Here is a 26,416-nt window from a genome sequence, read left to right on the forward strand (position 1 = left end):
AAAAATAATAAAAAAGGATCTTATAGTAAGCAAGTTATCAGATGGCACCTGCTCAGGATAGCATTTTCATCATAACCCAGATGTATTTATAGTTTTATATCTTCATCTTCCACACTGTCTTGGGAGGGGAGCACTCAGCTCCCTGTACTGGTGGTGCTCTGAGGGTGTGGGTGGTGCAGAAGTTGGAACACGCAATGGCATAAACTTGCGGCAGTCTGATGCTGTCAGAGGGTGTGAACCACTCTCCGGGTGGATGGGTGGATGGTTGGGGGTGGGTGGGTCACCAGACGTGGGGTACCTGTGTTGCTGACATGGACACCTCAACATTTTTAGGGTTACTGGAGATTGGGAGTCAGTGAAGCATGTGCAGGCCAGGGTGGGGCAGCACAGAGGATTGTAAGATACCTCCCCTTTAGAGGAGGTGCACCCCCAGGTGAGGCTTCTGGCGGAACAGATAATGCAGAAATTACTTACAAAAGATGCCAGGAAAAATTTAAACATTTGTGGAAAGACATGTCCCACTCACAAATCATACGGGATAACCCAGAAAGCCAAGAGACATCAAGAACTTCCAGCCCATCTCTCTGCTCCCCTTCCCGACCAAGGTCATCGAGAAAACCGTCAACAGACCGCTAACCCGATACCTCGAAGAAAACAGAATCCTGGACCCTTCCCAGTCAGGGTTCCGCAACAACCACAACACCGAGACTGCCCTCATCGCCGCCACCGATGACATCAGGACCCTGCTGGACAATGGCGAGAACGCAGCACTCATCCTCCTAGACCTCTCTGCCGCCTTCGACACTCTCTGCCACCGCACACTACGCGCACGCCTCACGGATCTGGCTCTGGATTGGACCACCTTCTTCCTCACCGGCAGAACCCAGAGCGTCCGCCTTCCCCCATTCCGTTCCAAAGCCTCCTCATCTGCGGAGTACCCCAGGGATCCTCCCTGAGCCCGACGCTGTTCAACATTTACATGGCCCGCTCGCACATGTAGCCCGACAGCACGACCTCAACATAATCTCCTACGCCAACGACACTCAGCTGATCCTCTTCTTCACCAAGGACCTCATCATCACCAAAGCCAACCTTTACGAAGGAATTAAGGCCGTCACTGACTAGATGAAGACCAGCCGTCTGAAGCAGAACTCGGAGAAGACAGAGGTCCTCATCCTCGGCTCTAACCCTTCAGCCTGGGACGACTCCTGGTGGCCGACGGCACTGGGGGCAGCCCGACACCCACCGACCACGCACGCAACCTGGAAATCATCCTCGACTCAACGCCGTCTCCTCCTCCTGCTTCAACACCCTCCGCATGCTCCGCAAGATCCACAGATGGATCCCGACAGATAGAAGAAAGACAGTCACCCAGGCCCTAGTCAGCAGCAGACTCGACTATGGAAACGCATTCTTCGCCGGAGCCCCGACCAAGCTCATCAAAAGACTACAATGCATCAAAACGCCTCGGGACAACTGATCCTCGACGTACCACGCCACGGTCACGTCACCCCACCACCTGAGAAACTTGCACTGGCTCCCCGTCAACAAGAGTATATCCTTCAAGCGCCTCACCCACGCACACAAGGCACTCCACAAGAACGGCCCAGCCTACCTCAACAGACAGCTCTCCTTCTACATCCCAACTGCCAGCTACGCTCCGCCAACCTCTCACCATCCTGCGCATCCGAAGAACAACCACCGGTGGGAGATCCTTCTCCCACCTCACCGCCAAGACATGGAACACCCTCCCACTGAGCCTTCGACAGACCAAAGACCTGCTGACCTTCAGGAGGATATGCAAGACCTGGCTGTTTGATCAGTAGCACCCCCTTCCCCCAGCACCTTGAGACCCTCGCGGGTTTGTAGTGCGCTTTACAAATTGATTGATTGATTGATTGATTGAATGCCCGAAGATCACTTGCCCAAACAAGCTAAGAGCTAAATGGAGCTGACCATAACCTCCTTGCTGTATAGTTTGTTGAATGCTGGGCTTATATGACATTTGGAAAAGTAGCTGAAGCACTCCACGCTCTTCAAAAACAGTCCTACAGTCCCTCCCCTTCCCGGTCTGACAAGGATCATGTACGGTTAATAATTCTAGTGGGCTAGGTTTCTGTTCTAGGTCCAGAGCCTTGTTTTAGGCATGCTTCCTTATCCACCTTTCTATTTACCCACCCATTGCCAAGGGCTGTGGTACGCAGCCCGGCAGTCTGAGGTACCCATGTTTAGTTCCCCATTCTTGGCCAAGAGCTGGGAAGAGTTATCCTGCAACCTAATGCTCCTCCACCCTCTTGCTGACTAATCTGAATTGGTAAATTACTAAGAACATTATTTATCTGCCCCCTTCTTTCAAAAACTCTCACTTTCATCATTTTCAATATACATTCAGTGATTGCTAACTAGCCAACAGCAGAATGTCACAACATGGCCATTGTGATAAATGCTGGCCAGCTAAGGTGGCCATTCTCAGAATCCCTCTGCTAGAAAACATGCACAGTATCATCTTCTCTGCACCATCTAACTTGTGCTTTATAACGCCTTGGTAACACACCCTTCACCATAACCTCTCTGCTGAGAACATGCCAGTCCTACCCTAATGCATATTCCTGACTCTGGTAGCATGCCCTCAGAGTTACTGTCCAGGTAACATACAACTGTGTTTAGTGCCCCTGTAGTCTTCCCTGATATGTAGTGCTCTAAAAACTTGCCAGGGCGCCCTTCATCGACTATTGGCACTTTTGTGTTGTCTGTCACAGAGTACAACAATTTTATTAAAAGGCAATGTAGACTAGATATCTCAGCTTATGAAGAATAGTTATACATTGTGTTGTGTTATTGTAAAACAATGTCTTTGTGGATTTTCAAATATAGACTTTCTTCTTTTAGAAAAAAATTCAAAGTTATCTTGACTGCTTGAAGAAAAAGCTGGAGGATGTAGTGGAACTGAATCGCAGCGAAGAAATTAAAGGAAAACAGCTGGAGGTAAGGCCAGAGTAAATTATATACTAGTAGTCTGGAGAGAAGACCTCAAATATTGCCTCAATTTACCAGTTTCCAGCATGACCACAGCATTTGTGCCAGGGTGCAGCTGTGCTTCCAAACTATCACCTGCAACTTCTTTGAACATAAAGAGATAAAGTCACTTTAAGGAAGCAGGGGTTTCCAGAGTTCTTGTTTGGATGTAGTGAAAAAGTAATCAAATCACAGGCCCTGCTTAACCGTGTCCCTGATTCCTGTTTAACTACCTTCTTGGAGGCGATGACCACAGTGCACGGATGATGGTAGCAATGGTACCATTAAAGTCTATTACTACATCAAGTGCCTCCAACCAGTCGATCGCGAGGAGCCAGTTCTCCTTCCTTTGGATTTTGAGAAGGCTTTTGATTCTCTTAGTTGGGTCTTTCAGGAGGAAGTGTTGATCAGGTTAGGTCTGGGTTCTCGGTTCTGGGAATTTGTGCTGGTACTCTACTCTAACCCCAAGGCCCAGGTACTGGTCAATGGCACCTGATCTACCCATTCAACAAGTGGTCGGTGCACCCGCCAGGGATGTCCACTGTCACCAATCTTGTTTGCTCTGGCGATCAAGCCGCTGGCTATGTGGATTCGCTGTGATGCTCAGGTCTGGGGATTCAATTGGGGTGTGGCAGTGAAGGACCTCATTGCTCTCTATGCAGATGATGTGCTTTTGTATATCTCACGCCCATCGCTTACGATTCCTTTGGTGCTGCAGATCCTTGGTCTATATGGGGATGCACTGGGGCTTAAAATTAACCTGCCAAAAAATCTCTCTATCCCCCTGCAGTGCCCCTGATGGACACGGAATGGTCAACACGGCTTACGGTGCACAGACGGAGTTTCCGATATCCAGGAAAGTATGTTGTCTTAGAGCCAGGTCTAACCTGGAACTTGAATATTTGCCCTTGTGATTCCGCTTAATGACAGACCTAAGTTCAACAAGGGGAAAAACCTGGTATCCTACTTAATGGTTTACTGGGTTTATGCATCACTACTATAGAAGGCAAACCTTGATCCCTGGGAAACTCCCGACCCTTACACTCTCTGAGTACATTTGAAGTAAGTATGGCGTGACCTGGGAGGCTACAGCTTTATATTGGTCCCATCGCCTCTCCGAACTGGAGACTGTGTATTGCAGAGGCTACTTCCCACCATAATATTGCTCTCCATACCTGCTGCGTCCTCAGGAGTTAACACCGGTAGGGGTAGATCGGCGAAGATGTCCTTTGAGGCCTCTGCTGTGGCCGTGGGGCTTTCGGAGTATATATTTTGAGAACAGTCTATAGCCAAGTGAATAAACTAAGGATACAAAGCAATATATCTAAAAACCAAACAAAATTTGCCCAACATTGTACAGACTAACAACCCATGTGATAATTCAATTATTCATTTTATTATTCATGTATATATTTTATAGTCTTTTTTTAGATACTTTCTTATCTTTTTTTCTCCTTTTTTCTTATAAAGTTGATTACAATTCATGTACAAAAATTATAAAAAATACAATACAAACAAACAGGAAGCAGTAGATGTGGCAGACGATGGAGGCAATGCGATATTAACTACACGCACCTCGGCTAGGCAGCCCTCCCAAGGTGACCGTCCACTGCAAGAAAATTAATTGTCCAGACCATACAGATGAAAAGAGAGAATACGTATAAAGACCGCCAGACACAGGACGCTGACTTTCTTGATTAAACTAATGATGAAAAAAGATGTGCATGATGGTCAGTACCGCAACATCCGATACTGGAAGTAGTAATTCCTCAAATAGGGCCTCGTGTTTCTAGCGATAGTTCAAACCACATTCTGTTATATCGTCATGAAATTCGATGAAAAGGATGACGTGGTTACACGGCTGTAAAAAAAGGATTCTTCTAATCTAATTCTGACGGCTTACGGGGGGGCCGAGAGCCGGAATTTCGATAATGCTTGGGTGATGGCTTCCTAGATGTGAAAGATAATTTCGAGATACGGCTCTCCGTAAAAGCAGGAACACCGCGAACGTGCCGGTGTTTGGTAAGATGGCTGGCAGCAAACGGGGCTTTCGGAGTATAACATGGCAAAATATTGTGCGAATGTCTCCGCTACCTCTCGGGGATCGTTTAGCATGGCTCCAGCTGTTGTAGTGATTGTACTCCCCCACCTATTTGCTTTTTTGCGCCGCTCCAGCCATGCAAACAGTTTCCTGGCTTTATCGCCATGCTCATAAACGCGGTCTCTAGTGGCCGACTGTTTGGCTCTGGCAGCCTCTGAGGCCAATTCCTTATAGTCCTGTCTTTTGAGCTGCAGAGTACTGAGCAGCTCTTCTGTGTGACACTCTGATGCTTGAGTCTCTAGGTTTGAAATGTTGCGCTCCAACTCTCTTATCTCTTTTATATCCTACCATTAGTGAGAGACCTTCCCCCTTTATGACTATCTAGTAAGCTTCCCACAAGATCTGTGCTGATTCTACCGAGTTTTTGTTTTCATCGAAATATGTTTTTGTAGTCCGGACTAGGCCTTTTCGTATCTGATGGACATTCAGGCCCCATGGCTGCAACACTATGTTTCTTTGGGTACCCCGAGCCCATATCGGGGAGTGGTCAGAAAGTCCCCATGGCAGGTGGTGTACTTCCCAAAAGCAAGCAACTCTATCTGTATGTGTGAACAAGAAATCTATGCGTGAGTGGCTATTATGTACCCTTGAGTAATTAGTGAAATGCTGTTTTAATGGATTCTGAGTGCGCCTGACATCAGCGAGACCCATTGCTGTCATGAAATCTAAAAGTGCGGAGGAGTGGCAGAGTTGTGACCATGCGGGGAATCTGTCTTGAATGTCCTTTGGTGTCATGTTGTAGTCACCTTCAATTAGGAGCGCTCTTTCAGGTAACCTCAGAAGGAATGTGTTCATGTCGGGATGGCGCTATTGTACAGCGCCAGCGGTATGTATACTGAGACTATGTTAATCGTTTTCCCTTTCCACTTGCCTGTCAGCACAGCAAATCTACCCCAGTCGTCCACTAAAGTCCGTTCCAGGATGAGCGGGAATTGCTTCCTCCCCAGCACTCCCACTCCCCTCGACTTGGAAGTGAACCCCAAATGCACAGCCAACTTCTATCCCCCCCCATCTGTCTAGAGCCCTGCAGGTATTACCCTCTAGATGTGTTTCCTTGAATAGGGTCACGGCAGGCAAATGTCGCTTAATGAATTGTAGTACGGAGCCCCCTTTTTGTTATTGTTATTGTTAACTTAGTTTTCTATAGCGCCAACTCACCAACCGGTCTCTAGGCGCTCGAAACAGACAACAAACAACAGTGCATGAGGATGAGGGAGAGGCAGGGCATGTTATAAGACTATTTCGCTGAATCAAGTACCTCCCTAAATAAAAAGGTTTTTGGCAGCTTCCTGAAACGCAGGAGATTCGCTTCTTTCCGAAGTGATTCTGGTAGATTGTTCCAGATCTGCGGAACCAGAACTGAGAAAGACCTCCCTCCTTTGGTTTTTAACTTATAACGAGGGCAGACCAGAAGCTGGGATTTGGCGGACCTCAGGACTCGCTTGGGGATGTACACCTCCATGCGCTCTTTAATGTACGCAGGGGCTTGCCCATAGATGGCCTTGTGGGCTGTGCACAGGCTCTTAAACTTCACCCTCTGTTCAAAGGAGAGGCATGAGATCTTCTAGGTAACTTGAAGATCAGACGCGCCGCGTCATTCAGGACCACCTGCAATTTATTAATCAAGATTTTAGGCAGGCCTAAATAAAGGGCGTTCCCATAAACCAGCCTCGAGACGATGGTGGCAGAAACCACCATGCGGAGAAGGAGAGAAGAGGGGCCAACTTTCGTAACTGTCTGATCAAGCCAGTACACATCCCTACAACTGAGGAGATCTGACTGGCCATTGACAACTCATTGCCAATCTTGATTCCGAGACTTTTTACTTTGTCACTCGGTATCGGTGAGGGTCCTAATTCCTGGGGCCAGTAGAGATCACGCCAAGGCGAGGCTGAGGTGGAGACCACCAATACCTCCGTTTTTTCCGAATTTATTTTCAGACAGTTTGCCGTCATCCAGCTGACTGTATGTCTGAGAATGTTCCATGCGCTAGTTTGTGCCAGGAGCGTATTGTCAATACTCAGCAGCAACTGGGTGTCGTCAGCGTAGTTAAATACACGACAACCCATGTTAGCTAGAGAGTCAATCAACGGCTGGAGGTAAAGGTTGAAAAGCAGTGGGGATAGTGCGGAACCCTGAGGGACTCCGCACTCCAGAATACCCACCTCAGAAATGGCATCCCCCAGTTGGATCCTCTGGGTCCTGCCGGTCAAGAAAGAATGGAGCCATTGATGGACCTGACCCCTTATCCCAAAAGCGGCTAATCTGTCCAATAGCAGGGAATGGCTGACAGTATCGAACGCCGCCGATAGGTCTAAAAGTATCAGGGCGCTCGGTTTCTTACTGTCAGCCATACCTCTCAACTCATCCAGCACCGAGAGCATCACCAACTCGGTGCTGTGATGTGCACGAAACCCCGCCTGACGCTCCTGGAGAAGATGGTGTGATTCCAGGAACGAGGAAAGGCTTGTCCCCCAACCCATTGACGTTCCATGATAGCAGTCGCAATTGGGGAATATTAATCATGTCTGCCATTCCCTACCCTTGGGTGTATCTTATGTCTTCCTGCTTCAAGTTTGGAAATTTTTAAGCTCTTCATTTTGGGGGCCTTTACCTCCTTATGCAGCCCACCCATTAATCGTACTGTTTGAGATAAAGTCTTCTGTCACTCTGCCCTCGGGACCCGGGTTGTCTGTTCCGGTTTTGAGTACTACTAACCTTAACTACAATACAAACTACCCTACTACCCTAGTGATACCCTATAAAAAAACTTGCCCCCGCCTACCTCCTTGCATCTCAGGCCTTGATCTACCTGCATCCCCAACTCTGCAGAGCGCCTGTCGTCCCTCCCCAATCTTAACTTTGGAGACTAGTGTCACAGCATCCCACCCCCTCCCAACGGCCTTGCATGCTAGGTAAAATATACTCCTATATCCAAGCTCCTCTCGAGTTCAGTGCAGCGCCCTGTGTGTAGTAGTCTGATTCTCCACCTCACAGTTCAGACATATCTTTGATGCCGGAGTCCGATTTCACTAGTATAGTGACACCACTGAGTTTGTTTCTTTCTTTGAGTTACTGTGGGTCACATCTTTCCTCCAGGGACCATCCTTAGGTACTCGTAGATGTTCCAGTTACTCTGTGGGACTGGTCTCCCTTACTGAAGTCTGATCCTGTCCTGCTGGAGTCCCCTACCTCCATAGTTTTCATGGGGCGTTTATATCTTTTTGCTTTGGAACTGGGATCTCCAACTCGTCGCCATACGTCTAGCCATTCCCATACTTCCACTGGGTTGGCCAAAAACCAGACCTTCTGTTCCGCCTCCACTCTGAGTTTGGCTGAGAAGAGCATTGCATACTTTAGCTCTTTCTCTCTCAGAACCATTTTCACCTCAAGAAAGCTGCACCTCTGTTTTTGGCTTTGATTGTGAGGTCTGGGAAGGACGAGATTTTGTTGTTTTCATAGCACACAGGAGGTGCACTGCGTGCAGTTTGGAATATTGTGTTGCGGTCTCGAAAATAAAGAATGCAGGCCAATCTCGATCTTGTTGGTGCTCCCAGCTGGATCTCCCTTCATAATCATCAAGCTTTGCATCTAGAACTTTGCTTGTCTCATGTACTTCACTGACCTGTCTTTTGAGAGTGGTGGTGTCATGTTGCAGGTCTGCTGTTTTCTCTTCCATCTCCGTCACTCTAGTGCCCATTTTTCTTAGGTCGGCCCTGACCAGCGAAAGCTGTGTGTTACTGAATCTATTCACGATTCCAGTGAGGCCTGTACTCTGTTTAATGCAGTCATTATGTCTTGCAGTGTTAGGCCCTCTTTTGTTGCAGGCTCCTGTGTATCTGCCCGTTTCTCTTCCCGGGGAGTCCCATCGGTGTCTGCTTTGCTTGTCCAAGCAAATTTGTTGAGCTTGGATTGATGAGAGCCAGCAAACCTTTCCCCCCAGTCATTGTAGGTGGCTGTTGATCAAGCCTGGTAGTTGAGGTTAAAGCCCACTCGTGTTTGTACGCCACCTGTCTGTAGCTATGTTAACTCTACGCAGCCTGTTGGGGTGTCCCCCGGTGGGATCTGTTCTCGGGCTGCTTCCTCTCCCAGTAGTTATCGGGGCTTCAATGTGGCATGGAATGCTCTTTAGATGTGTCCTACTTGTCACCTTTCCCTCCTTTCCGCATGGTTCTATCAGTGGCCCCTGGTGTGTCTGCTTTGTGCCTTCTGCCAAGATTTTTGGAGAGAGCGTATTCCCGTGCTCTTCTGTGCTGATTTACTTTGTCCTTGCCTCCGATTGCCTATTTCTTGTTCACTCTACTGGGGAGGGTGATGGTGGGGGTGGCCCCCTGAAGGTTTTTACTCCCCACACTGGGCCGTTGGCTCCGGGTCTATTCAACCGCGCAGGCGGCCTACTGTCTGTCTTTAATTCCTGGCACTTCTATTTGGCTCCACAGCCTCTCCTGTTACCACTCCCCCTTCGTCTCAGCAACTCCACTCCCAATGCTCGTTGCGCCCAATGGTGTCTGCACTTCGCAACTCACTCACCTCAGAGGCACAATACCTTCTCCACATCTGAGGGTAAGGGCAGCTGATGTTGTTCCTTATTAGGGTTCTCTCGAACCGTTTTCACCACCCACTCCTGGCCCTTCTGCGCAGCTGTTACTGACTCAGGGGGATCGTTACTTCCGCTACTGCTTGCAACTCAGTCTCTGCCTCGTCCGTTCTGTTCTGCTCTACGGTCGCTTGTTTCTGCTGGCACTCAGGGTTATTCCGCAGTGCCTCTGGGACTACACTGTATTCACTCATTCAGCTCTCCCGGGGCACTGGCGGTTACTTCCTCGCTTTGTATCAGCGCTGTTATGGCTCGGAGAGGCGACTACTATAGCCCCCTGCTTCCGGTGTCTTTTAGGCCATGCCTCTGGACTCATTTTCCTGACATCTAGGGGCTGCACATTTCAATGGACTCCTCTAGAGCAGTGTCCCACTTGAAGGTTGTGTGTACCTAGAACGGATATTGTACCGGATATTTAGGGAAGGGGGTTACGGATCTCAGGAACTCCTTTAGTTGTCGGCCATCTTACATCGCTGCTGCCTTGGGACGCACCGCTCTGTTCAAGATGATCACTCTCTCGCTATTACTTTTCAGAATATTACCTCTAATTGGAAAGACACCTCAAAAATGTCCTTTCAAGCATGGTGGAAATAACTATGTCACCATCATAGAATGGACAGAGCCTACGCCACTTCTACTTCTCTGATGATTAAAAGAGACTTATTATGGTTACCTTTAACTAACTTTTTATCTAGAAAGTCAACTTAACTTTTATTGGTCCAATTTTTACAATGTTATTTCATGTACTTTAAATTTGATTCTCACTATGTTTATTTCTCTATATCACTTTCTCTTTTTGGACTCTTCTCTTTTTCTTCTCCTCCTTTTTTCTTCCTTCTTTCTTCTTTTCCTCTTCTCACCCTTCTCCTCTTTCTTTCCTTCTTCTCTTCTCGGAAAATTTTCTAAAAATGCATTTTCACTTAGTACAGCTATATTTCATAAGGACATTTAATAATACTGTTTTTTGTCCATAATCCACGTTATTAAGCTTCCTGCTTTTTCTAGACTTTGTAATGATGTTTTACATTGTTTTCATAATTTCAATAAAGCATTTTAAACATAAAAAAAGATGATCACTCTCCCCCGCTTTTTATACACATGACAAAACTATCCCTTGCTATTGCCGCAATCTTGGTGGTGCCAACTGCAGGCTAAAATCCTGGCATTTTTGTGGCTTCACCAACCTCCCTATATCATATGAGAAAGGCACTCCATCCACATGAGATGGGGGGGGCTTGGGATGGCGAATGAGCTCCTTTACTGTTGGGCGGCTCAGGTTCTGGTGTTCAACAAGTGGCAGAGCAGGGAATTTCAGTTGGAAGTGGACAGGATTGGCATGGACAAGGTAAATGGCTGCTGTACGGCACTCCCATTCCAGCTCCTCTTCCCCAAGTTCTCAAGGGTGGTTCTTGGGACTTGGCGTAAGGCACACCAGTGAAATGGCTGGGTTCAGAGGATTACACTTGCAACCCCTCTCTTGGTAGGCGGCTGGTTGCATCAGGTCTCCTCCCTAGAAGGGTTCAGTGGGTAGGATAAGATCGGGATTTCCAAGGTGGGAGACATTTGGCAGTGCCGTGCCTTAAGTTCTGTCAGGTGCTGCAGAAAGAGTTTGCTCTGCACAAGTCCCAGTTCTTCAGGTATATGGAGTTTCCATGCCCTGGAGCAACACCGCAGTACCTTGTGGAATGTTCCTGAGTGTAGCCTCTTGGAGTCCAAGAATCTTATGGGACCCATCACAGAGAAGGGGATTTTGCAAGTTTGCAAATACCCTATTGTCATTCCCCACATGTATTTGTGACCCTTAAGGCCCGATGGGAGCATTGGGTGGGGCCCATAGAGGATGGTGACTGGAGGGATGTTTGCATGACACCTAGAGTGCAGGTTATCTCCTCATGATACTGGCTCATCCTGCTCAGTTACATGCACATGACCTATAAAACACCAGATTGGCTGCTGCACACAGGTGTGATGGAGTCGCCGGCGTTTTGGCACTACCCAGGGATGCCTGCTCACTTTTATCATATGGCATGGAAATGTCCCTTGATTGCAAGATAATGGGGTAGGATCATTGAAGTCCTACCTAGGGTACTGGGAAGGCGTATGAACAACTCTCCGCTGCCCATTCTACTGAGAGTCCTGGAGTGGGTGGAAACAAGAATTTGCTGGCGATTGGAATGGAATGGCACTGGCCAAGAGAGATATTGCTAAATGGTGAAGGCTGACCTCTTCTCCTCCATTAGCTCCCTGGTAGCAGGCAATGGATTTGTGCACAACACAAGAGAAGGCTGTATGCACAGCTAGGGAGTACTGCAAAAAGCACTAAAAGGTATGGGGAAAGTGGATGGAGTAGCGAGGACTCGTTTAAAATGTACACTTGATTGGGATGTGATGGTGTACAACCGGTGGTATCATTTTCTGGGCCTCTGGAAATGTTGTAGGTTGTTAAATGCTCCAAAATCAATAAAATTCAGTTTATTTCAAATATAATGAGCAACCTTGTCTAGTGCCCCTAAAGAAGGTTAAACAAATTGGAAAAGTATCCATTGATAAAAAGCCTTGCAGAGTGGTATAAGTATAGTGTTGATATCATTCTAATAAATGAGTCTCCAAAATTGAAGGTAGATAGGGTACGGAGTAAAAATTGCCAATAAACCTTGTCAAAATCTTTATCAGCATCAACTGCTAGGAGCTCTGTCATAGGGCCCCTAGCTAAAGTATTTTTTGTTCAAACCATAGTATCTGGCTCTTTGGACATTAGCCTTGAAGTCAATGATGCTGGGCATGAGGATCTCTGGTAAAAATGCGTGAGTTGTTTAGCCGTCAGTGGTTCACGATGATTTTCACAGATCAGAAGTAGCTCTCCCTACAGAAAATTTTGGAGACTCCTAAATGTTTAGGAGTATTAAAGTGGTAATCTCCAGTATATATATCCTGGTATTTGGTGTATTTGCCTGCATGTGTAATTTGACAGTAGTACAATCCTAATTAAAGTTCTTAACCACCAAGACTTTGAATGATTGTCTTTGATGTCCAGCAGAGCTGGTATTTCAGGAGATGGTTCCACCCTTGTGTGGTGTAAATCCGCCCATCGTTGCTTGTGAAGAGAGTTGATCAGTCCTAAAACCCAGATGCAATAGTTGCTTTTTCATCTTTTTTTAAAAGCTTGCAATCTGGACATATTTTCACATCCCGTGTTCTTTCAGTGAAAAAAAAGTGAATTATCTTGCGTACCTTTTTAGGTATTCCTGATTCATCGAACACCCGCTCACATTTGTTATCATGCACACAATAGTGAAATGTTGTTTTCACAGATTGGGCATTATGTGCAGTATTCTGCTTTAAACTGTTAATCATTCTACGTCCGCAGTGCCTAATACTCAGGATTCATGTGGTTGAAGCATTCACCTTTTATCAGTCACATAGGTGCTCATAGCCTTGTAGTTGGAACAAGCATATAACTGTACTGAACGGAGATGAAATATGTACCACACTGTGATCATCTGCTTGTGGTGACAACATGATTCAGTCCTTAGCCCGAGTAACAGACCCAATCCTGCTTCAACCGCCCTGTCTAAGGCCTCGCTGTAGGGGGTAGGTAATATATGGTTCTAACTCTGTTCTTAGCCACTTGCTCTTCGAGGGGTGGAGGTTTAGCTTTAACCTTAAATTACCTTGATATTGCCTTCTTGCAACCCCCACCAGCCTACATGCACCTCGGAGGTTATCACCCTCACTGTGCATAGTGTGGTTTGTCTGGTGCAGTTAGGAGTGGACTCCGGGGATTGACCTGTGCCCAGCCATTGGACCAGCACACCCCTGTTCCCTTTGTGCTGCTGGTCCAGATACAAATAGCACCTTTGCAGAAGCCACCTAGAAGCAACTCACTCCATTCAAGGTGCCACCATTGAAATAAGAGTGTGCACGAAACGGTGAACTGTAGTCTAGTTTATGCTAAAATATTTTAATCAGTCCATTCTCATTGATATATAGATGGTTATAAATGAAAAACAACATAGTTTCTGCATACTAATCTTCTCCAGTTTGGTAGTAGACTTACCCTTCAGTGATTTCTATCAGAGCTTACTTTGTAAAAAGAAAAATATATATATGTGCCAGGGCATTCCCAGGAGCCCACTGCTGTGTGCACCGTCCATTGCCATCCACACCGCTGTCTGGATTGCGAGTGGGTGGAGGCTGCCACCCTTGGTTTCTTCCGCCAGTCGCGCCCTTTACAACTGGGTTGCACCAAGGCTATTGCTAAGCGGCGTTTGTTAGGGGCTTCTGTTTTTTCCAGAGCCCTTCTGAGTTCCAGCGGTTAATTTAAGGCGGTAAAACCTTCACCAACCGGTTTCGGTAACCCACAATACCCTTGTCTTTCATTCAGGATAATTATCCTCGAAGTGCCACAGCCCCGCTGGTACTGTTGAGGCATGAACAGAGGTTCTACAGGGTGAGTCTACCACCCTGTCATACCAATGAGAGCTGAGATGTATGTACTGTTAATTTTCTTTATTGTGTTTATCCTCTTCACATGGTATAATATTTTTCCTAACAAATGTTATATTTCACCAATTGTGCTGCCTGTCACAACACATCAGACAATGTTATTTTGAGTCACCAGTGCAAGCACAATGGGTCACGTTCTAGTTGTACAGAGAGTCATGGCATAATTAAGGATGCACAACAATCATGTAGTATTGATCGTGGTGCCTTTTTCCCTCCTTTTTCTTAATTACCCTCATCTTTGTTTGGGTATTTATCCTATAACATACGTGGTAGGTAGATAATTATCACTACCACGAAGTGTAGATAGTTTACACATTGCACCTGATGAATTGCCATCTGACCTCTCAGACATTATGGCAAGAAACATGTTGACCATTATAGAGTAGAGCACTACAACCTTGAACTAATAAATTTAAGATAGTTGTCACTCAAGTTCTATTTTAATCAGGTAGGAGCCATTCTATTAAGGTACATTTTTGGACTACCGGACCGGTTTTATATCGTACCTTCACTATACAACATCTACACTTACCAAGGCCCCTCACCCACACCTCACCAAACGGCAAGGAACAAAAGATCTCCGCCAAAGAGCCCCGTCATTGGGTGCCTGTCGGGTATTGCACCGCCGACCCGAAGAGGAGCAGTCCCGATGATGAAGCATGACACCTAGCTGGCTGGGTGTGTGAGGGCCTTAGTTCCAAAAGGAGGAATTCCCCCGTCTTCTTATTTCACTTTCTTTGGAGGACACTTTTCCCCTAAGTTGAATTGTTACCCCCTTATCTCTCTGTACACACCCTTTGGGTGACCTACCTAGAACTGCATACCCCTTTGTTTTATGATTGCTTTGGGAGAGTATGCTGGACCAGAACAAAAGCCCTTCCTGATCCCGCTTGTTGATGGACCCTGTTGGGGAAACAAAATGCCTGGTCTGCTTTCTGTTCTGTAGATGGACCCCCCTTTCTCTGGTATGACATATATGATAGCCTTTAATCACCTGGTGAATAATAAGAAAGCCATAATGGGTCTGCCCCAGAGTCCATTTATAATATTTCTGAAGTGCCAGCAATTTGAGTATGGGCTTTATTTTTATCTTGCAGTCGCAGTACAAGAGCCAGAGAGAGCGAATCCATAATGAGTTTGAGAAGCTCCAGAAGCTTTTGGAGAAGGAAAAATCTTGTTACCTCAGCAGCCTAGAGAAGGAAGAAAAGAAGAGCCTGCAGAACATCAAGGAGAACGCGACCAAATATAAAGAACAGCAATCTGTCCTCAGGAGCCTGATCGCAGAGATCGACTTAAAGTGTCAGCAGAAAGATGTGGAGTTATTAAAGGTAAGAAAATGTTATCCATACTAATATAATAAAGAGAGGGCCCAAACCTTTGAGGCGGGTAATCTCAGGAACCACAGCACCAATCACAACACCCAATACAGCGTTGGAAAGGGCAGTTGCAGCAGAAGGACATAGGCTATGCAGACGCCCACCATATACATTTAAAAGGTAAAAGAACCGTGCCAGCAAAGTAGTCCCTTGGGTGCGTGTCTGCGATGTGCTGTGGGCGTGTGCTGGGGGGCGTGACAAACGATGGGGGCCTGTGGTACCTTCCGCCCTTCATGCCATGTCTCATATCGTGTGCTAATCCCACCCTGCTCCCTTTAAATACCCCTGCACCCCATAATCATAACCCACCCTTACTCCTTAAAAACCCCAACACCCTTAAACACTAACCCATCTTAACCCTATAAATATACCCTGTACCCCAAAACCCAAACCTATCCCTAAACCCTAAAAATACCCCTGTACCTCAAAACCCAAACCTAGCCCTGAACCCTATAAATACCCCTGTACCTCAAAACCAAAACCTACCCCTGAACCCTAAAAATACCCCTGTACCCCAAAACCCAAACCTAGCCCTGAACCCTAAAAATACGACTGTACCCCAAAACCCAAACCTACCCCTGAACCCTAAAATACCCATGTACCCCAAAACCCAAACCTAGCCCTGAACCCTTAAAATACCCCAGTACCCCAAAACCCAAACCTAGCCCTGAACCCTAAAAATACCCCTGTACCCCAAAACCAAACCTAGCCCTGAACCCTAAAAATAACCCTGTACCCCCAAAACCCAAACCTACCCCTGAACCCTAAAATACCCCTGTACCCCAAAACCCAAACCTAGCCCTGAATCCTAAAAATACCCCTGAACCCTAAAACCCAAATCTAGCCCTGACCGCATAAATACCCCTGTACCCCAAACCCGATACCAATCCCTAAACCCTAAAACTACCCCTGTACCCTATAACCCAAAACTATATCTGAACCCTTAAAATACCCAAACACCCCAAAACGTATACCTCAGTACCCCAAAACATATACCCCTATACCCATACTTACCTTATCCAAACATTTAAAAAAAACATGCTTTTACCATTCATGCATTTACAACGAATTTCGTTGTAAATGTATGCGTGGTAAAAGCAAATAAAATGTAATGCCATGCGTTATAATGGCATTGCGGAGTTGTGGTACTTTCGTAATGAAAGTATGCGGAGTGATGGTCTGCGGAAACAAAGTTGCGGAATAATGGGTGTTTACCCTCCCCCGGTAAGTACATTGGTGGCACGGCAGCCCACATCTCCAGCAACATACTCATATTTTTTCACCACCCATTTGAAAAATGCACAGGTCTCTCTCATTGATGGCCAGCACCGACATACACTTTTAGATACACCTCCCGCCACAAGTTCTAGAATGGCGAACTTTAGAGCTGGGGAGCTACGTTCGAATCTCTGCATCAGCTCAACATCCTGTGATTTCAGGCAAATCGCTTTGTCTCCCTGTGCCTACCACAAATGAATGTGTTCTTCTGTAATGTAAATTGTGCTCATGCCATGTTGTCGAGTTCGCGCCATATAATATTGCAAGGAAAAATAAAGTAGGGAAACTCGAGTTCACACACTACTGAACGCACGCTCTTAAGTGCATCAGCAGTGCACTGTGAATCAGAGCATTTCACAGGCCTGTCACACATAAGAAATGCTATCAAAACGAAATCCTACAAAACAATATATTATTGGCCGGCAGCAATTCATACCCGGACAACGTCGGGCCGGGCTGCTAGTAATTCTATAAAACAATAAGAGCACCAAACCTTTCTTATTGTCAGAAAGTATCAACCTTGTAAACTGGGTCTAAATGGAGCCATGTATGATTCAACACCACTCTGAATCCACTACCAAATATATTTTAAATATGTTGGTTAGAAGTCGACTCAGGGGTGTGTGGCTATGAGGAGGACCCATGTAGAAGAGTCCTCGCTGAACTCAGAGTGCTGGAAGGCTATCTGAGGCCCGTACTGGACCAGATGGGAACTGGAAATCCTTGAATTTAGAGCTGAGGCAGTGGAAGCGATTTTGCATCAGCAGGTGCCACTGGAAACCACTTTTGAGTATCGAAAGGCAGCTACAAAGATCCACAAAGTGGCCTACCCTGATTCCAAGATACGCTGGACAAGATGACTGCCGGTAGAATGAAGACGGCTTCCAATGCAGGCAGGAACTTTTAGCCATGCACAACCCACTATGCAGGACCCGAGGTATGCCAGATTTGGGCCCCCGGAACTGCAGCCAGAAGAGCGGTTATTATCCACAAAGCTGTTGGAGCAGAGATTACAATCCCACAACCTTGGGTGGGTCTAGAGTAGACCTCAAAATAAAGAAGAGAAGCCCCGAGATTTGGCTGGAGGAGGCGGAAGGTTCAATTGTGTGCAATGGGATGCCCCCCTGTAGGGATTCTGATCTGGACTGGGTTTGTTAAATAATGCGACCATGGATGATCCCATGTGAGGAATTAGGTTGTTGTTTGATTGGGGTGTGAACCCTGGTCAAGCAACAGCCACAATCCCTTGCACGGTAAACAGTCACTAAATTAACCTGTTATCCCTTGGTCAGCGCAGCACAAAAAACAGTCTGGTTTAACTTAGAAGCAATGTGTAAAGTATTTATGCTGCACACAAACAGTAATACACAACACAAGAAAAATCCCAAATCAATTCAGAAAAATAGAGTACATTTTAATAAATTATTCGACACCGTAGAACCGTAGTTATGAATTTTAAAAGTTTTTTTTTGTTTAAATATATTTTATTTCCCCCCCCCAACTTTTTCTTAATATACACATTGTATTTACACATCATACATTTGTACATTCTACAATTTACATTTTACATTTTAACATTTTTCCTTCCAGTTTTTTCACATCCATGATTTTATATTTCTCTTGTTTGAAATTTAAACAATATAAGCATACCATAAAGCATAGTGAAAATCTATATTTCCTATTATATTACATTATCTTGTAATGCCATTCTTTCTTTCCATTTGGCTATTGGTTCCCAGATTTTCAACCCAAGCCTTCTTCCCCTTTTCCCCTTGCGTGCATATATTGCTTTCTCAAGATTGTAGCTAGCTAATAAATTTGCCAGCCATATTTGCATTCCCGGGGGTATCTTATATAACCACACTCTTGCTATTGTCAGTCTCAGAACTGCGGTAGCCATAAACATAAATTCCTTATAGTCAGATCCATCCTGATTATCTCTCCCAAACAATATCATCATCGGTGTCAATTTTATTCGTATGCCAAGTGTATTACCAATGAAACCTTCTACATTTTTAATCAAAGTATAGAGCTGAGGGCAGGTAGCAAACATATGAATAATATCTGCATCCCCTGCATTACAACGTGGGCAGGTGGTGCCAGTGGAGCCTCCCCACTTAGCTATGCTAGCGGGGGTATGATACAATGAAAATAGAGTCTTGTAGTGCTGTGATTGCAGGGGACCCGAACACAGAATATTACATCCCATGTCCAAGGATTCTTCAAAACTTCCAGACTCCCCACCCAATTTTTCCACCCACTTGCCACTAACTTTCCCTAAGTCATCCATCTTTACTTTTGCTAAGCCTGCATAAAAAGATCTAATTGTGCAGTCCCCTCCTATTTTTATTTTCTCCAGTACTTCATTACTATTGAACCCCACACTGCCACCTTGCTTGCGACAAAGAAAGCTCCTAACCCGTAGGTATTTGAAGAAGTCCTTCCTCTCAATCCCATACTTGAGGGTAAGGTCTGCAAACTGAGCTATCCCCTCCGCATCCATTAGATCCCCAATCTGTACTATCCCTTTTTGAGTCCAGCCCAACATTATCGAATCAGCAAATACTTCTGCAGGGAAGGATTTATTCTTGTAAAGCCTTACATATCTATTGTATCTTCCCAATCCCATTTTTTTTTAAAATGCATTCCAAATCCTGCATGCTGCCACTACAGTCTTGAATCTAGTCCTTTTATGGTATCCAAATTCGACTCTATACAAAAAGTTATTTTCTGCCTCTGCCCCCAATACTATAGAATAGACTTCTGTGGACATGGTCGTAACCCCAATGTCGCGTCCCCCACCTCCCAATTAGCCCCTGCATGTACTGTAATGCTGCAGCCATTTGGTACAACCTGAAATCAGGGGCCCCCCAGCCCCCTCTTTCTCTTGGGAGAGTCATGTACCTGTAGACCCGTCTGGTTTTCCCATGTGCCCAAATAAATCTGTTGAGTACTCTCTCTAACAGATTAAACCACCTAACCTCAAAAACTAAAGGGATAGAGCGAAAGAAATATAAAAATTTGGGCAAAATTAGCATTTTAATCACATTCGTACATCCCATAAGAGAAAGGTGTAGGTTGTTCATCCTCTCCAAATCTTTTTTAACCTTGTCAATCAGAGGGGCCAAATTCAGCTCTACTATCTATCCAGGTTCGCAGTTAATAACACCCCTAAGTATACTGCTGAGTTAACCACCCTGTCATCATTACATGTTGTGTATCTATTTTTAATAATCTGCGTTTTCAGTCTATTCAGACTATACCCTGATATCTGTCCAAACACCTGGGACTCTATCTCCACTTCTTTTATAGCTAAGGTGGGATTGGGGGTTAGAATTGCTACATCGTCTGCGTAAGCTAAGGTCTTCACCGTACAACTATTTATCCTCATTGGTGATACCTTTTGATTAGCTTCAAGCCTTCGCAGTAGCGGTTCGAGATATAGCGCAAAGAGTAGGGGAGAGGAGGGACATCCCTGTCTGGTCCCCCTAGCAATTCTTACCGTATCAGAAAGCCCTCCATTAACTCTTATTCTTGCTGTTTGGGTATTGTATAGTACCTGTATAGCTTTTATAAAAGGTTCCCCCATCCCACAGCACCTCATAACCTGCCAGAGATAGTCCCAGGAGACCCTGTCAAATGCCTTCTAAGCGTCTAGGAAGAGTGCTGCGACAGGGTCCCCTATGAATTTTAAAAGTTTTAATGAAAACTAGCGCCTAAAAGATCATAGCACCATCCGCGGACATATAGGGTCATATGTATATAAAAAAAAGGTTTTGCGATTCTCAAATTATGATTTTTAGAGAATCGCAATTAGAGAATCGCAAAATGCAATGTGTGTAGGATTTGCTAAAAATGTTGCGAATCCTATATATTCCTTATTTGCGAATCGCAAATTGAGATTCGCAATTAAGGTATACCTTCCCATTCATTTGTATGGACTAGGAGACCCAGATGAATGAATGGGAAGAAATTCTCATTTTGCGATTACCATAAAGGCATGTATGTGCGACATATTGCACTTTTTTAAAAAGTCCAAAAAGTGCTTTTTTAAAGAAAATCGCAAATTACCCCCAACTTGAAGTTGGTGGTAATTTGCAATTCCTCAAGGCTGAATAGCACATTTCTGGTGCTTCCAGAATTGCATTTAAGGAATCGCAGTCCGCAATTCCTTAATTGCATTCGCAAAATAGAGAATCGCAAATTTAGCAATTCTCTATTTTGCCATGGCCTGTCGAAATGATACAATTTGCAAATGGGCCGATTCTGAGAATCTGCCCGTTTACAAACGGGAAAAAGGCGTGAAATATATGGCCCATAGTCTTGCAAGTCCAGCTCAAAGCCGAAATTTAAGGCCGACCACAATGGAATGCGGTTCGCATTAAAAAGTGGATTGGGCACGTTCAGCGCTTACCTTCGGACTTAGAAAAGTTTCTGAAGAAAAATATCTGAGAAGATAAAGTCAAGTGAGTCAAGGTGGCAGGGGGTGTCCAAAAACTGAGTTTTGTCGTCAGATGACCTTGGGTCAAAGCTGCGGTGAAGATACCTGTGTTCGGACTCAGTCACCGAAATGGAAGTAAAAAAACTCCAGTGGGACGAAGCAGAGGGATGTAGCCGAAGACAGTTCTACGAGGTCAGATACCCTTTTGGCGAAGGACTTCTGAAACTGATTTGCTCCTGCAGAGAACCTAGCAGGAGAAGTCACAAAGTCAATCGAATCGGAGATGCACCTCGGGTGGAAAGGCGAGCAGGTTAGTCCCAGTCTCCTCTTGCTCCTCAGAGCACTTTTTGGCTAAATGTTGTCTAAGGCCTCAGTTTTGGAAATTAGCCATCTGGGCACCTTCAGCACCACAACCAATGATCCAGCCTAGTGGGACACCTCTTGGGGGTTCAGAGCTCACTCAGGCTGAGTCCCGGTGAGGGTTCAAGATGGTTGTAGCCTGTTTATGTCCCTGTGGCTCTGAACAGGAGGCCAGCATGCTAGCCCTTGGAGTCACTTCTGGTAGTCGGTGGTTCAGGTGTAGATGCAGGGCTCAACAGCAGCACTAGCCTCTGATGTATCAATTCAGGGTCCAGGCAGCAAAGCAGTCCTTCCAAGTACAGCAGCAATCTGGCAGAGTGCACAGCAAGTCACAGCAGCAGGCAGTACTCTGATATCTCTTCTGCTGGTCCAGTAGTGAACTGCAGAGTGGGTCAGAAGGTCATATTTCTATTACTCTGGCGCCCTTCTTCTGGAAGGTGGGGGAAGTTTTTGGAAAGGTTCTTTGAAGTGCTTAGAATTTCCTGATTCCCATGCCCTGGCTGGCAGTCATTGAGCACTTTGTGTGAAGGCGGAGCACAGGCTATTCAGGTGTAAGTGGGGCTGTGCAGAGCTCCACCACCCCCATACTGCCAGCAGATTGCTCGTCAGGCACACCAAATCTCTCTATTGTATGCCTGTCTGGGAAGAATTCACAAAGTCTGTCAGCTACACTTAGTCATGTGACCCAAGACAGGCTGCAGGCACACATTGCAGAGGTTGGATAAATGCCAACTTTCTAAAAAAATATGTCAAATTCAAAATTGTAAGGAAAAGTCAAACTTTTTACCATTAAGAAGGATTTAGCATTACAATTCCATAGAAACAAAGCATGACATATCTACCTCTCAGTTAGGAATTACAGCTTTTTCAATGTAATAAGGAATCCCTAATGTTGTGCTACGGGAGGTTTAGTCCTCAAATTAGTGAAAAACACATTTGGGAGTTTTTCACTACCAGGACATGTAAAACTTAAACGTACATGTCCAACATTTTCAATACACAGAACCCTGCTCGCTGAGCTGCCTAGGACCTACATTAGGGGCAGCCTAAATGTGATAATAGGGGAGTTTAAGGCTTGGCAAGGGGATTTAAGTGCAAAAACGACATGGCAGTATGACTGCATTAAGTCTGCCTTGGCAGGCCTGGGACATGTTTTAAGGTTCTACTAAAGTCGGTGGCACAATTAGTGCCACAGACCCTCTGGAGGCATTTCATTTAGAGGCCCTGGGTATATGGGTATACTGCTGTACAAGGGAATAATACATTAAAAATGGCCATTTACATAAATGGCACTCAAACCATGTTTACAAAAATGAGCACAAGCACTTCAGCACTGGTTAGTGGTGGTAAAGTGCGCAGAGTCCTAAAGCGAACAAAAACAAATGTCAGCAAAAAGTGGAGGGTAAAAGGCAAAACGTTTGAGGCTGAACCTGCAGAGAGGGCCAGCTCTTACACCTTGGCTCTGGGTTAGATGACTTGGTGGGGAGAGCCTGTTGAGAGTGCTGGAGAGTGGGGGACGGCTTACATCAGCTATGATTGATCAGCCCGCTATTTGGTGGTGGCATCGTAGTGCACCTGAGATTACACGAGCCCAGACGCCTATTAGCCCGATAGTTATGTACACTGCCTAAAGGCAAAAGCCAGCACAAGAGTTCAGAGGGGCCAATCTAATTGGGGACTTCTAAACGCTCAGACGCTGCAGCAAAAGATGACTTCCGCCATTGATAAGATGGGTGTAATGAAACCGGTCAATCTTCTGGCCAGTGAATATGGGGACATTGGTTCTATGGCTACGAGAGCCAATATTCCATTGATGCTGCCAGAGTTCAACAAGCACTTGCAATGCAATAGGTTTTGCATTTCAGAGTTTGAGCTATTGACAATGCAATATCTTAAACTCTCTCAAATGCGAGACCTATTTCATTGCAAATATTTGTTTACTATCGGCCATGCGGCGCTTTCACATTCATGGAGGCTGCGCCCCTTTCTACAGACAAGCCTCGTCTAAAGAAAGGGGCGTGGCCGACATTAAAGTGAAACTGTGACATGGGACGCTTTGACAAAAAAAAGCATCTGTTTGTCAAGTTGACAAACAGATAGTTTGTTTGTAAAAGCGCCCATGCCGCGCTTTCACTTAAATAGCGGTTGCACACTTTTCTTTAGACGCGGCTTGTCTAAAGAAAGGGGCGCGGCCTCCATGAATGGGAAAGCACTGCATGGGCGCATGTAAACAAACAAAAAAAAGTACGCGTGGCCGCTATTCTGAAAGCGGACTGCCATTAGTAATAAAAAAAAAAACGGGTGGCGTGCTGCGACGTAATAGGTGGAATAGGGGCAAATCATTAAACAAAATAGTGCTCACCGACAAGATAAAGCATACCGTGTAACAAGACCAGTAAAAGGTCCAGTTGTTATGGGAAGTAAGAAATGCAGACAAGACGGTACCAAGGAGGGACTAACAAGCCTAATAATGACTAGGAAGCCAGCGTTTAAGAAAGACAATGACACAAGCCGATTAGAAATACGGTTGGTGAGTGGGCGGGGCTCAAAAAAGACCATACTCTTATACTGCATGCCTAGCGGCAGCGCATGCGCTGCTCAGGCTTGACCTAAAAAGGAAATGGGCCAATTGTGACAGAACTTTTGGAAGTCACTTGCTGAGACTGGGGTGGACCATCTAGAAGTAGCGACAACTTAAGAAGCACACAAAAGGTATACATTGAGTATGAGCCTTGAGGAACTGGAAAAAAGATGGCAATGGCTAATCAACACAGCTGAAGATGGTTAAAACCGTTCTGGGCAAAACAAAGTGTGGATCCGAGGAATTCTGGACTGAGTCTCTAACCAACACTTACCTCAATATGTTAAAGATTTGTTTAAACCACTCCTGCAGGGCTGAGAAGATATCTTAGTTGAACTTGACCTTAATCGCAAAGTATTCAGCTCACATCAGACCCAGAAAAGATAAACGTCTCATGTTCTGACTAGAGTACAACACTTTATACAGAAGGAGGAAATACTAAAAGCAGCTAGACAGTCCAAACCCAATGTGTTCCGAGGATCTACCTTGACTTTTTTTTCCAAGATATCTCAGCTATAACCCTTGCTAAGATGAAGGCCTTAAAAATAGCGGCAGAATATTTACACGCTCACAAAATCCCATATCAGTGGGGCTTCCCCATGCATCTTCCATTCCGAAATAAAGATAAACAAGCCTTGATTTCTACTAGACAATAAGCTATTTTCCCTGTTCCAGCTAAAAGATAAACCACACTTAAGGGAAGAGCAGCTGGATCAACAGCGACCAACATAAGGCAACACCAAAGAAAGAAAGCTACACAACGAGTAGAACACGGGGACCTCTGAGAAAGACAATTGTGCTTGGTTGATAATCCTCAATCATGGGGTCCTTGAAATGGGAGCTGTTGTGTAGATAAATACTCATGACCTATGTGGAGTTGTCCTTCAAAGGTGCCTCTGGACTCAAACCCAGTGGGTCTTTTTGCCATCTTCTGCCTACTGTAACACAGTACCTTAGAATGGTAGGTTACTTGGAGTAGTTGTTGAATGCTATTAGTCTCCTTCAAAACTAATGTATTGTAGAAAGGCTCTTCTAAATGTAGCTTATTGTGTGCTAATTTCACATTCATTTTTGTTCGTTAAGGCAGGGCGGGGAGGGGAGTAACCGCCCCCTGGCTTCTGAGAAGCTGGCCCTACTGATGAGGTTTAGAAGATGTCTGCAGTGTGTAATGAGGGAAGAGCCTCCCTGACACACACCGATGCTCTGTGTAGTCTGACAGAAGAAACACGTTCTGAAGGCTCTCCATTAGTTTGAGTTTTATAGCACAGTTCTGTTATTGTTTTTATGTTTGTCTCCTACTGTGGCCAGGAAAAGATCGTTGACCAGATCAGTGCAGAGAAGGTGGAGGGTCTATTGAGCAGCCTCAGGACTACGCTGTGGATGGATGTTGTTGGGTCTGTAGGCCTCATTTTACACCTGCGATGCAGGACAAGGGATCAACCCTGAATATTTTGACTATTAAGGTACAGGGTCTTAATTCATAATTAGAGGAAGCTGCTGCTCCATTGGCTCCAAATGAAAAAGGCAGCCTAGTGCTATTAGAAGAGAGGCACCTCTTACTCATTAGTACCATGAGATGTCAGTCACGATATACACCCGAAGAAGTTCCATTGTAATGCATTGACCAAGACTAAGGGTGTCACGGTTCTAATAGGGTCTGTGACAACTTTTCATGTAGACTCAATACATAGAGATACCGAGGTGAGAATAATACTGATTAATTGGATAAATATGGACAAATCTGAGACAATGGTGTTGGTTTGTGACCCAAAGCAAGGTCAAGAGCAGTTCTGTTCTTTGCTCTTCTCTTATTTACCCCAGTATTAATTGGACAACTTGATTTTTAGGAGTGACTTTAATACAATCAATCAATCAATCAATCACAACACTTGTATACCGCGCTACTCACCCGGAAGGGTCTCAAGGCGCTTGGGGGAAAGGGGCCGCTACTGCTCGAACAGCCAGGTCTTGAGTTGTCTCCTGAAGGCGAGGTGGTCCTGGGTCAGCCGATGGTGGATGGGGAGGGAGTTCCATGTCTTGGCCGCCAGGTAGGAGAAGGATCTGCCTCCGGCGGTGGCTCTGCGGATACGTGGTACTGCGGCGAGGGCGAGGCTGGCGGACCGTAGCTGGCGGGTGGGCGTGTGGAAGATCAGGCGGTCGT

General features: G+C 45.6%; 1 protein-coding gene across 1 annotated transcript in view; it reads left to right on the plus strand.

Annotated features, from left to right (window-relative positions):
- Positions 1-26,416, plus strand: part of LOC147717628 (E3 ubiquitin-protein ligase TRIM39-like) — a 402,340-nt gene that overhangs the window by 64,536 nt on the left and 311,388 nt on the right. Inside the window, exons 2-3 of the mRNA XM_086924422.1 lie at positions 2,890-2,985; positions 15,317-15,547. Of these exons, the coding sequence (XP_086780548.1) occupies positions 2,890-2,985; positions 15,317-15,547 (327 nt within the window). The remainder of the gene's footprint in view (positions 1-2,889; positions 2,986-15,316; positions 15,548-26,416) is intronic.

Source organism: Lissotriton vulgaris, chromosome 5 (assembly GCF_964263255.1).
Source record: "Lissotriton vulgaris chromosome 5, aLisVul1.2, whole genome shotgun sequence".
NCBI lineage: Eukaryota > Metazoa > Chordata > Amphibia > Caudata > Salamandridae > Lissotriton > Lissotriton vulgaris.